The 12,170-nt window shown below is 36.2% G+C and overlaps 1 protein-coding gene across 1 annotated transcript; it reads left to right on the plus strand.

Moving 5' to 3' along the window:
• The first annotated feature begins 7,538 nt into the window (after nt 1-7,538).
• On the plus strand, nt 7,539-11,681 carry LOC140856030 (uncharacterized). The gene is made up of 5 exons (XM_073253214.1): nt 7,539-7,867; nt 7,970-8,062; nt 8,223-8,324; nt 8,419-8,778; nt 11,607-11,681. The coding sequence occupies exons 1-5, from the start codon at nt 7,703-7,705 to the stop codon at nt 11,679-11,681; spliced, it is 795 nt and encodes a 264-aa protein (XP_073109315.1). The 5' UTR covers nt 7,539-7,702.
• Nucleotides 11,682-12,170: the final 489 nt, after the last annotated feature.

The following is a 12,170-nucleotide window of genomic DNA, read 5'->3' on the forward strand; positions in this document are numbered from 1 at the left end:
CAACGACGATGGTGACATGGCAGTGGCGACGATGGGTTGCAAGCCGGTGGGATGGATCTCGACGGGGGTTGATGAATAGAAAGAAATGGGACAATGGTGGTTTGAAGAGGAATAACCGATCTTAGGAGGGTGGCGACACTCGGCAAAAGCATGGCAACTGCAGGGATGAGGAAGGAGGGAGGAGGGGAGGTTTTAATGGTAGATCAACCGAGAGAAGATTGGGATTTAAAAGAAGAGGATAGGAAAGGAGATTAACTCAATTAATCAATGGATAACTTAGCTACTCTCTGGCGTAATCAATCCAAACACCATCGATCATCCCTCACTGGCATACGACACCCAATCCGACTGTTCTTGTAGCCTTATCCTCATCCATGCCTTGAGATCGGGTAGGGGAAAGCTTCCTCCTTTTTTAAAAAAGTTCTGGTGAAGTTGGCAACCTTTGCCTATCATCAAATGCTGGATTTTGGTGGAACATGCTTTGGCATTGTCAACTTTCACATGACCAATTGCAGGAGAGAATACAGACTTGCATCAACCCTTGTGGCCAGAGCTCTTAGGTTCAAGCTTTGGACCTTCAAAAAATTTAGACTAGATCTGTCTTCTTTTCCTCCCCTCTTCTCTTCAACACCTCCACCTTCCTATCTTACCAAATAAAAAAATATCAAAAAAAAAAAGAAAAAGAAAAAGAAAAATGCGGACATATGATCCACCCAAAATTCATCATAAATGGTTGGGTTATTGTGAGCTGCACTTCACAAAGAAGGGAAGAATTGAACAAATGAAATGCACTGGGCATGTTAGGTTTTCTATGAGCTAATTTGTAGAAATTTTGATTATTTGGAGGTGAGATTGCGACTTAAGGTGCAAGCAAAGCATGGTTTCAGAATATAGTTAGTCACAGTATAAATAATTTATTGTCCAATCTTATTCGAAAGATAGATCATGTGTGAAGCTTGTGAGATTTGATACAGTGAAGCTGTTAGAGTATAAGAATAAGCCTCAATTACTTAAAAAGGATTTAGAAAATTAGAGGTCTTCACAATTACTGAGAGCAATCCAAACTGTATTCCAAGGCCATCATGCCCATAGCTTGTCAAGCAATCTACACGTGATCCTGAGTGAAAATTGTGGTTTCTGTGCATTCCATTGACAAGACGATGTGTTTCTCTTTGAAGGTCCTGAAATTGGAACCATGGCACTAGAATGATATTTTCTTTTTTATTGTGGAAGATTACACGGAATTTAAGAAAAAGAAAAGTACAGGAAACTGGATTTAAATTTAGTTTTTAGAACCTTGTAAAAGAATATCCTTTCAAAATCACAGCTAGCCTAGGAGGGAGTAAAGTGACATATGGATACCTCCACAGGAGTGTTTTAATCATGATATCAGCTGGCATATGCCCGAGAATGATAAAACATATGGATAAAACTATGTCATCACTGTACTTTCTCTATACTATATGTCCCTTTTCAAGCTTCCGGTTTAGATTATCAAGAAGATTGAATGGCTCAGAAGGTCATTTCTATAGACGGACTCAACATCCTATAGTGGTTTCTCTTACAAGGTTAACTGTTCAAGCACTTGTCTTCATAGGAGAGAAAGAGGTCTTGGTATCAAGGACATTCGTCAGATAAATACAGCCCTCCTTGCAAAATGAGGATGGAGATACATTTCTAATAATTCGAAATCTTGAAAAAAGCAAATTGAGTTTACGTATCATCGGAAGGTGAAATTCTCAAGATGTTGGAAGCCACCTCGTAGATGCTCAAATTTTTAGAAAGATATTATCAGCTCCCTCAAGGCATTCTGAAATAGAGTTCATTACAAAGTCGGAAATAGAAGAAAAAAGGATATCACATTGTAAATGGTCATTTTAAATTAACTATAATTGAAGTATTGAAATATTTTTCATCTTAATAACTAATATAACTTAAGATTTCCTCAAAAGCAAAAATAAAACTTATTTATTTTAACTAGTAAGTTGTGTAAAATATGATGTCCTAATCAAGCACCTTACAAGATAAAAAGCTAATTAGCTTTAAATTTTGAACTTTCGCATGAGAATTAGGCTCATAAGATAACTTAGCATCTACCATGGACTCAATTTAAGGTGGAGGAAAGCTCTTTTATTTTGATTGTGATCATTTTTAGTTATTGATGTGACTACCCAAATCTAGTTTGTATGTCCTTATTTGACATGTATTTATGGTTGAAAGTGGCTTTATTTGATTTGTATGGTCTAATGTTCACATACTACTGATCAGTCCAATCAAATGACACTTGTTTTTTTTTTCCTTGTGGCTCTTAGCCTAATGCTAGCGAGATATCAAGCTTTCCATTTATCAGATTAGACTTCATTTTCTTGTGATTGAAAAGTTAAATATCTTTTCTGTTATATGGAGATTATGAGCACATGGTGCATAGTTTTCTATATCATTGTGAAATATTCAAGTTGGTTGATAATCTCTCATTAAATTGTAGTATTAGTTGCAACTTTTTATCACAGAAATGGCTAGAGTTGAAATTTATCTAAATAATTTTAAATTGCATTAATATAAAAATTTATCACAGAAATGGCTAGCAATAATTTTAAAATGCATGCTAAGTAGATTTTCATGGGTGTTTTTGTGATGGTTGTGAATTTAATGCCAGGCAATGTTAATTATGAATTAATTTTAAAAAAAATTGCATTACATAGAAACGTAGACCCGTCTTTTGATTAATGTACATATTCTATTGTATCCGTATATTTATTTATTTTTGTACGGATAAAAGAATTATGTACATTGATCAATTGATTGTCCAGTATAGACAGTTTGAAAAATGTGAGTAATTCTATAGGTCATTACCATAATCAAATGGTATGCTGAGGGTTCGGAATAAATTTCGGATGGTATTTTCCTTTTGTTCTTCCTATACGGAAGAACTAAGGGAAAATGCTGCCGAAATTTTTTTCGGCTCTTGTTGCATATCATTTGATTTTTGTAATTGACCTATAGAATTAATGCATTTTCTGAATGGGATAGGACCTTCTTTACCTATTAGTTGATGATAGCAAGCATTTACTATGTAAACTTTATGTAGCTGTTATTTTTTTGGATTTTATGAAATGACTGATATTTTTTACTCATTGCATTAATATAGATTGTATAATTTTTTTTATTTTTAGATAAATTGCAAGTTCGGTCAGTTTTATCCTACAATGGACAAAAGTTGGATAAATAAACCAAGGAATAGTAAAAAATATTTAGATGGAGTTCATGACTTCATTAAATTTGGTATGGAGAAAAGTAGTTTGAATGGAAAGATTTTATGTCCATGTCGGAAATGTGTAAATAGTTCTTCTTTAGATCCACAAAATGTTGAAGAACATTTGGTATGGAATGGTTTTTTAAGAGGTTACACCGACTGGATTTTTCATGGAGAATCTATGTTGCCATCATCATGTAACCAACCCCTGACTCATTTTGGATCCACTAGCCTAGAAGACAATTCTGCAAGAGATGATGATATAAGGGGTTTGATCACAGATGCTTTTGGATTTGATGTTCAAAATTTAGGAGAATCCAGTAGTATACAAGAAACAGTTGGGATGTTTGATGGATGTACGCATACGGAACGTATACATGTTGAGGAGCCCATACATACATCTAATGATGAGACAGCTCGTTATCACACCTTAATGAAAGATGCAGACGAAGAATTATATCCGAGTTGTACAAAATTTTCTAAGATTTCTTTTCTTGTACATTTATTTCATATAAAATATTTGAATGGATGGTCTGGAAAGAGTTTTACCATGCTGCTCAAGTTATTAAAGGATGCATTTCCAGAAAGCACTCGTTTACCACCATCGTATTATGAAGCCAAGAAAGTAGTAAATGAATTGGATCTTGGATACGAAAAGATTCATAGTTGTCCGAAAGATTGTATGTTATATCGGGGTGAAAACGCTAATCAAGAGTCATGCAATGTATGTGGATCTTCAAGATGGATAACACAAAAAGAAGATCGAGATGATGTACTGAATGAATTGGATGCAATGCGGAGTAAAAAGAAACCGGCCAAGGTATTGCGTTACTTTCCTCTTATACCTAGATTGAAAAAGATTTATGCATCATCAAAAACAGCTTCATCAATGAGATGGCATCATGAAGGACGTACAAAGGATGGAATGTTGAGACATCCAGCAGATAGTCTTCAATGGAAAGCATTTGATGATAGGCATCCTGATTTTGCCTCTGATGTTCGCAGTGTTAGGTTTGGCTTAGCTTCTGATGGCTTCAATCCATTTCGGACCCTGAGTTCTACCTACAGCACTTGGTCAGTCGTTTTGATACCTTACAATTTGCCACCGTGGATGTGCATGAAACAATCATCACTTATCTTGTCAATGGTTATTCCAGGAGATAAGGGTCCAGGCAATGATATTGATATTTTTCTACAGCCTTTGATAGAGGAATTGAAATAGTTGTGGGAGGGTGTTGATGCATTTGATGCTTTCAACGGCCAAACATTTAAACTACGGGCAGCTTTGTTATGGACTATTAATGATTTTCCAGTATATGCCAATTTATCTGGCTGGAGTACAAAGGGACGGATCGCATGTCCTTGTTGTGGAGATTCAACACATTCAATTTAGTTAAAACATGGAGGTAAATTTTGTTACATGGGACATCGTCGATGGTTGGAAGCAAATCATCCGTTTCGATTTCAGAAAGATTTGTTTGATGGTACTATAGAATTGGGATGTGTCCCTATTCCACCTTCTGGAACTGATGTTCATAGACAAATGGATGGCATGAATTACAGCTATGGTAAGCACTCAAAGTCCTCTAAAAAAAGAGGAAGGGATGATGTTGAAAGCTCAGTGCACGAAGGTTTACCAGAGGAAGTCAGTATCAGTACTATAGATGCAGAGGTGTTTCAAGATCCAGACAATTATTTCGAGGATGAAAATGAGGAAGACACACAGATAGCATCTACACAACAGCCAAGTAAATATTTATGGAAAAAATGAAGTATCTTTTTTGACTTACCTTATTGGAAACATAATCTTATTCGGCACAATCTTGATATCATGCATATAGAGAAGAATGTTTGCGATAATTTACTTGGAACATTTTTAAACCTTGATGGAAAGAGCAAAGATAACATGAAGGCACGTCTTGATTTAAAAGAAATGGATATCCGACAGGAACTTCATCCTAAAATGCTTGCTAATGATAGAATTTATGTGCCTCCTGCATGTTACACAATGTCTACTCGAGAAAAGGATAATTTTTTGGGAGTTTTGAAAAGTATCAAAGTACCCGACGGATATGCATCAAATATTTCACGATGTGTGCATCTAAAGGATCGAAAACTTTCAAATCTTAAAAGTCATGATGGTCACATATTGATGCAAGATATTTTTCCAATAGCTTTAAGATCGTCATTGCCGAAACAAGTTGTTACAATTGTACTTCGATTATCGTCATTCTTTAAGGCATTATGTTCCAAAGTTATTGATCCTCGGGAACTTGATCAGTTAGAATCCGATATTGCAATTACACTTTGCCAGATGGAAAAGATTTTTCCTCCTGGATTTTTCACTATTATGGTACATCTGCTCATTCACCTAGCTTCAGAAGTTAAAGTTGGTGGACCGGTACATTATAGATGGATGTATCCTATTGAGAGGTATTATTACAAACCTTAAATCTTTTGATAATTTTATTAGAAACAACAGCATACTGATATTTTAATAAATATTTAATTCTTGAAGGTATCTTGTGCGTCTTAAAGATTATGTGCAAAATAGAGCCTATCCCAAAGGCTCGATTGCTGAAGCATATATTGCGGATGAATGTTTGACATTTTGTTCAAGATATCTTCAAGGTGTAGAGACTATTTTTAGTCGACCTCAACGGCATAATGACTTTGTGGAGAATGCAGAACTGTATAAGTTCTTAACTGCTGGAAAATTTTTGGGAAGAGCTGAAAGTATTGTACTTGATCAAAAATCCTTAGCACAAGCACATCGTTATGTGTTACTTCATAGTGACATAATATCTGACCATCGCAGGTTAGTATATTTAAGGAATGACATCAAAATTTAAATTTTATATTAGATATAATGTTCTAAATGATATATTTATATTTTATGCAGTGAATTTTTAATTTATCAGAGACGAGCCAATCATAACATTCGTCCTAATGCAAGGATTGAACAACGATGGTTGGTCGAGTTATTCCCTTTGTGGCTTTCGAATCAGGTGTGATTTATATTTAATTATGGGATATATTAATTTTTGATACATATTTAATATCAGATAACTCAACTGCACTTCGTCATATCATTTTTTGTTAGGTATCAAAGATGATGGAGACAAATAATTCAGATGAACTAATAGCTCTTGCTCAAGGACCTAACAAGATTGTGAATAGATATAATGGTTTCATAATTAATGGCTTTAAATTTCATACCAGAGAACGAGAGAAATTTAGAAAAATACAGAATAGCGGTGTTATGGTGGAAGCGGATGGAAAATCCTATTATGGTGCACTTAAAGATATCTATGAGTTGGATTATTATGGAAAATTTAAAGTAGTACTGTTTAGATGTGATTGGATAGACATAAACTCACCAAGGGGTTTGAAACAAGATGCAAATGGATTTACACTTGTAAATTTTTCAAGGTTGATACACACTGGTGTGTTATTGAAGGATGATCCATTCATTTTTTCATCTCAAGCTCGTCAAGTATTTTATGTACAAGACGCAAAAGATAAAGATTGGTTTACTGTCATCAAAACAAAACCTAGAGACTTATATGATATGGGAAACCAAATGGAGGATGATGACGATGACACTTATACACAATGTATGCCCTACAATTTTGTACCAGCTGATGATTTAAATGCTACGACGACGTTGGTTAGAATAGAATTCGAAGAAAACACTACTGCTTGATTGTTACTGGTAATAATTATTTATGATGTATATATTTTGCATTAATTATTGTGTTATTTTACTCCATATATTAACTGATTCTACCTTTTATTTATATGAATACTAGGTGACATCATGCGTCGTAGGGGACGATATGCTGGTGTGCAGTTCCAGTTTTCACAGACAGAGGCCGGTACGTCTTCTTCAGCACAGCAGCCTGAGGCTAGTTCAGCTGCCCAGCATTCTGAGCCCTGTCCTTCATCATCAGCACAGCACGATCCTCCTGTTCATCAGCCAGATGATGAGATACACGTGCAGGGTATATATTGTCTTTCATGTAATTTTTTTTTTTTTTATTTTATATATATTTATGATATAGTTACTTTTATATATTTTTTGCAGACGGATCCAGGAGAGTACGCCCCAGACGCGGATCCACAGTAGTACGAGATGTGTGGCAGATGCGTGAGGGCGAGAGGATTGTTGTGGAGTGCAATCAGCTAGGTCAGCCAATTAAGAAAGCTGTCTGCTTATTGACTTCATTTTTGGAGACTGTTGCTCGGAGGCCTCAGCTATGTCCGTTGGGCTATGCAAAATGGAATGACATGCTTCCAACGTACAAAGTTGAGCTACTCCGAGTTATAGAGATAATGAATTGATGTTCATACTGTATATTAATTGTTAATCATTTATATAATTTATTTCATTTAACTTTTTTTTTATAGAGCAAGTTTGTTCTCCCTCCATCCACTCATGATTTTGTAATGAAGTCTCTCAACCGCAAATGGAAAGAATATAGAGCACAATTGAAGAAGGACTATATGAGACAGGGTATGACAGAGGAGGAGGTTGCTAGGAATTGTCCTCCTGATGTACCCCCTCATCAGTGGATGGAGTTGGTTCATTATTGGTTCTCCGAGAGGGCACAGGTATATTATCTGTTTATTATCTTTTTTTCCTAAATATTTTATAAAAATATTGATTTTTATTATATATTATATATATAACAAGTTCTTTACTTTATTTTACAGACTTATTCTGCTATTGGTAGAGCTGCACGAGCAACTCAGTCTGTTCCTCATACATCGGGGTCGAAGAGTTATGCACGACTCCGACAGGAGTTTGTATGTTCCTTAAACTTTCATAATTAACTTTTAATTTTTATGTTAAAATATTTATATAACTAATATCATTATGTATCGTGGACCATGTCTGTATCATGATACTCATATATTTTTTAAAATTATTATAACTGTTTACTTAAAATTGAAATTATTTGTGTAGGAGGATGAGCATGGGAGGGAATCCGGACAAGTGGAGTTTTACCGGATGACTCATACTCATCAGGATGGTACTTTTATTCGAGATGAGTCGAGAGATTTATATGTACGGCATTATTAATATTATATTTTTTGCAATGATTTAAATTTAATTTTGTTAGCTATTAATGTATAACTCTTGTTTTCAAAAAAAAATACAGGAGAGGGCTACATCTCTCATTGCGGAGCGTGACGACGAGTCCGCAGCATCTACGCAGCAGAGCCGTATCGAGGCCGAGGTGTTCACAGAGTTGATGGGACCAGAGCGCTACGGTCGAGTGAGGGGTTATGGAGTAGGAGTCACCCCCACTCAGTTATCTGAGGTTAGTAGATATACGCAGCATGCTGCAACAGATGCTCAGGATTCACGCGTTCGCAGACTCGAGGCGGAGATACAGGAGATTAGACAGAGTCGTGCCGCTGAGATGGAGGAGATGCGACAGAGCCGTGCCGAGATGCAGGCCATGAGCGGACAGATTGATCGCCTTACATCTTTATTAGAGATGTATGGTTCATCTCAGGTAAACACATAATATTAAATATATATTTTTATATTAATTTAATGATTTATATATTTTTATTTATAGATATGCAAATCATGCTTTTGATATATTTTTTGTAGGCTCCTGGCATATCAGGTACCCGTCGAGATAGCGGCACGTCACGTGGAGACAACGACGACCATCCGCCTGCAGATTGATATTATTTTATTTTTATTATATTTTTATATTTATTTATATTACTCTTGATTGTAATGGACGATTAGTACTTTATTTTTATTTATATAAAATATTATCTTTTGGTTTGGTTAAATTTTCTATTTAAGTTTGCTTTTGATGTGAATGATGGTGATTGTACAGGTGTGAATGTGAATGTGGTGATTGTACAGGTTTATGTTCGAATAATTGATATAATTTCGTACAGGAATGTATTGTATTCTTTTTTTTTTATAGATAATACCTGTATTTTTTTTTTCTCTTAAAACCTTTAACGACGCTTATAAGCGTCGTTAAAATTATTTTAACGACGCTTATAAGCGTCGTTAAAGACAAAAAGCCGACGCTTCGAAAAGCGTCTTGGTAGAGTGGATGACGCAGAGTCATTAACGACGCTAAAAAGCACCGTTAAAATTGCTTTTTGCGACGCTTTAAAGCGTCGTTAAAAATATATTTAACGACGCTTATAAGCGTCGTTAAGACAAGTTTAACGACGCTTATAAGCGCCGTTAATGTTAATTTTTACGATGCTTTAAAGCGTCGTTAAAAAATAACGACGCTTTTAAAAAGCGTCGGCGCTGTTCGTCTCCACTTTTACATAGGCGATGCTTTGCCGACGCTTTTCGAAGCGTCGTAAAGAGAAATAGCGACGTTTTAAAACGTCGTTAATGATCATTAATAACGTCGTTAATGATCATTTTTTCTGTAGTGTGCATGATTGGGAGGGAGCATGTGTCAATTACTAATGTTTTGCTATATATATATATATATATATATATATAAACTTTGTGAAGGCAATGCTTAAATCTCAGTGCATGGATAAGGTATTTAATGCGTAATCATAATTCTTGGAAGAACATAAATGCCGAAAACTTGGAGATACAAAACCTATAAAATTTTAGTACAATCTTGCAAGAAGTTTCTGACAGGGGAGAAAATAGTTATTGCAGATGTTCCCAAGCAGCTTCAGCTGTCATGCATGTTGAGAAAGAGTTCAAACAAAGGTGCATATGCCCATGCAAAGCATATGTGGCTGCACGCACCGTTAAGACTACAAATGAGTTGGATTGCTCCCTGACACAATCCAACCCGATCCGCAGAAGTGCATGTGCCTATGCAAAACATACGTGGCTTTACGTACCATGCATCTCAGTGCATGATACCTGGCCGGCGCTGCATGGGTACATTCTTACGAACATTTAGATTTTTTTTTCTTGAAAAAAAAAATTAGTAGAGAAATACCACGGTGAGTTTGATCTAATGTTGCAGTCATTCTAGTAGGTTAGCTCAATTTTTTTTTTTTAAAAAAAAAAAATCTTGAAACCGGTCCATAGTTTTTTTTTTTTTTGGATAAGAAAAATCAGTCCATAGTCAAGACCATTCGGTTTTTTATTAGAACACAAGCTTCTATCTAGGTACCTATTTGTTTTAGAACAGCTTGATGCATATATATGATTTAGTATGATTGATTTACACACACGCACACACGCACACACATTAAATATCATTGATTTATTAAATGTTGATAGAATTTTGTAATTTATTCATTTGAGATATATGGATAGAAACGCCACTCATGTACCTCCTCATCACTCTTTGTAGTTAGTTAATGATTTCACAAAAAGTAAAGTAAAATTAGTGACACAGCTTGATGTAAATAATGGTGGCTTATCCAATTACATACTCCCTTACCCCAGATGGAATGCGACTTGGGGCTAGCGTATACTCCTGCATTGCCTACTTGGTTCTTTGCTCTGTGCATCTTCCCTGCATATAGATTAGATGCTGCACAAACCCAAGCGGCCTGTCCTCGAGGACTCTTATCTCTTGCTTCCCATCGCGCGCATGCCAGCGACCAAACTCGCTGCTACGTTTCCGTACGTGATCCATTGACCCAAATGGGACGAGTGAAGTAGAGTCTTTTCTCTCCTTTATGTGGAACACCAGCCACATCTCCACACATGACCAGATGCATATATATGTTTCAGTTCTTTTATTGCAACGATGGCAAAATCATATCTAATGGCATCTAGAAAGATGGATAGATAGAGACGGGAGGAGATCAAAGGCCACCAAGTTCTTTTGAGATCAAAGGCCACCAAAATTCTTTGGAGATCAAATTAAGACCACCAAGTTCTTTTATAAAGCACGCATATATGTATATTAATTTGCATATGTGTATGCACATATAGATAGATAGGTAGATAGAGAAGGGAGGAGATCAAAGACCACCAAGTTCTTTTGAGATCAAAGCCCATGCACCAAGTTCTTTTGAGCACACATATATGTACATATGCATATATGCATGCAAATATAAATGGATGGGTAGAGAAGGGAGGAGATCAAAGAGGCCACCAAGTTCTTTTGAGATAAAAGACCATGCACCAAGTTCGAGCACACATATATGTATATATGCATATATGCATGCATATATAGATAGATAGAGAAGGGGGAGCCAAGACCACGAAGTTCTTTCGAGCACTCATATATGTATGTATGTATGTATGTGTGTGTTATATCCATCCATATATGTATGCAAACATGGACAGATAGATGGATAGATAGAGAAGGGAGGAGATCATCAAAGATCACCAAGTTTTTTTGAGCAAATATATGTACATATGCATATGTAGATCGATAAATGGAGAAGGGAAGAGATCAAAGACCACCAAGTTCTTCTGAGATCAAAGACCACCCAGTTCTTTTGAGCGTGCGCGCACATATGTATGTATGTATGTAACAAGAGATTGGCATTATACATATTAATTTGAAACAAGAGGGAGGATGTATGTATACTAAGGAGTGAAAAGTGCTACTCGTATTAATCACATGGTAGAGAGATTTCAAATCATAAAGAATGAAGTTGCTGGATTATACTAGGCTCAAATAGAAATAGTTTAATGAATATCGACTCACCGGGGAGCTCCTCGGGCTTATAATTAAATAAATCATCCAAGAATACGCCTTCGTCGAAGCTGCTAAGTAAAGGCCTTCCAAACACCTTGTTCTCAAGGCAATGAAGAGCCTTTCTATGTGTTGCGGCCAATCGCCTCGTCGCCCGATCGCCGGGAAGCGTGCACCTGCAAAAGGAAGTCCGCACTGACTGGAGGCGGCTCCGGTGGGGACCCTCCGACGGTCAAGTCAGAGAGGTGACTGGGCAACAGTGAAATGCAGACAGAGAGCTCTGAGAGGGAGAG

The sequence above is a fragment of the Elaeis guineensis genome, chromosome 3 (assembly GCF_000442705.2).
Source record: "Elaeis guineensis isolate ETL-2024a chromosome 3, EG11, whole genome shotgun sequence".
Lineage (NCBI taxonomy): Eukaryota > Viridiplantae > Streptophyta > Magnoliopsida > Arecales > Arecaceae > Elaeis > Elaeis guineensis.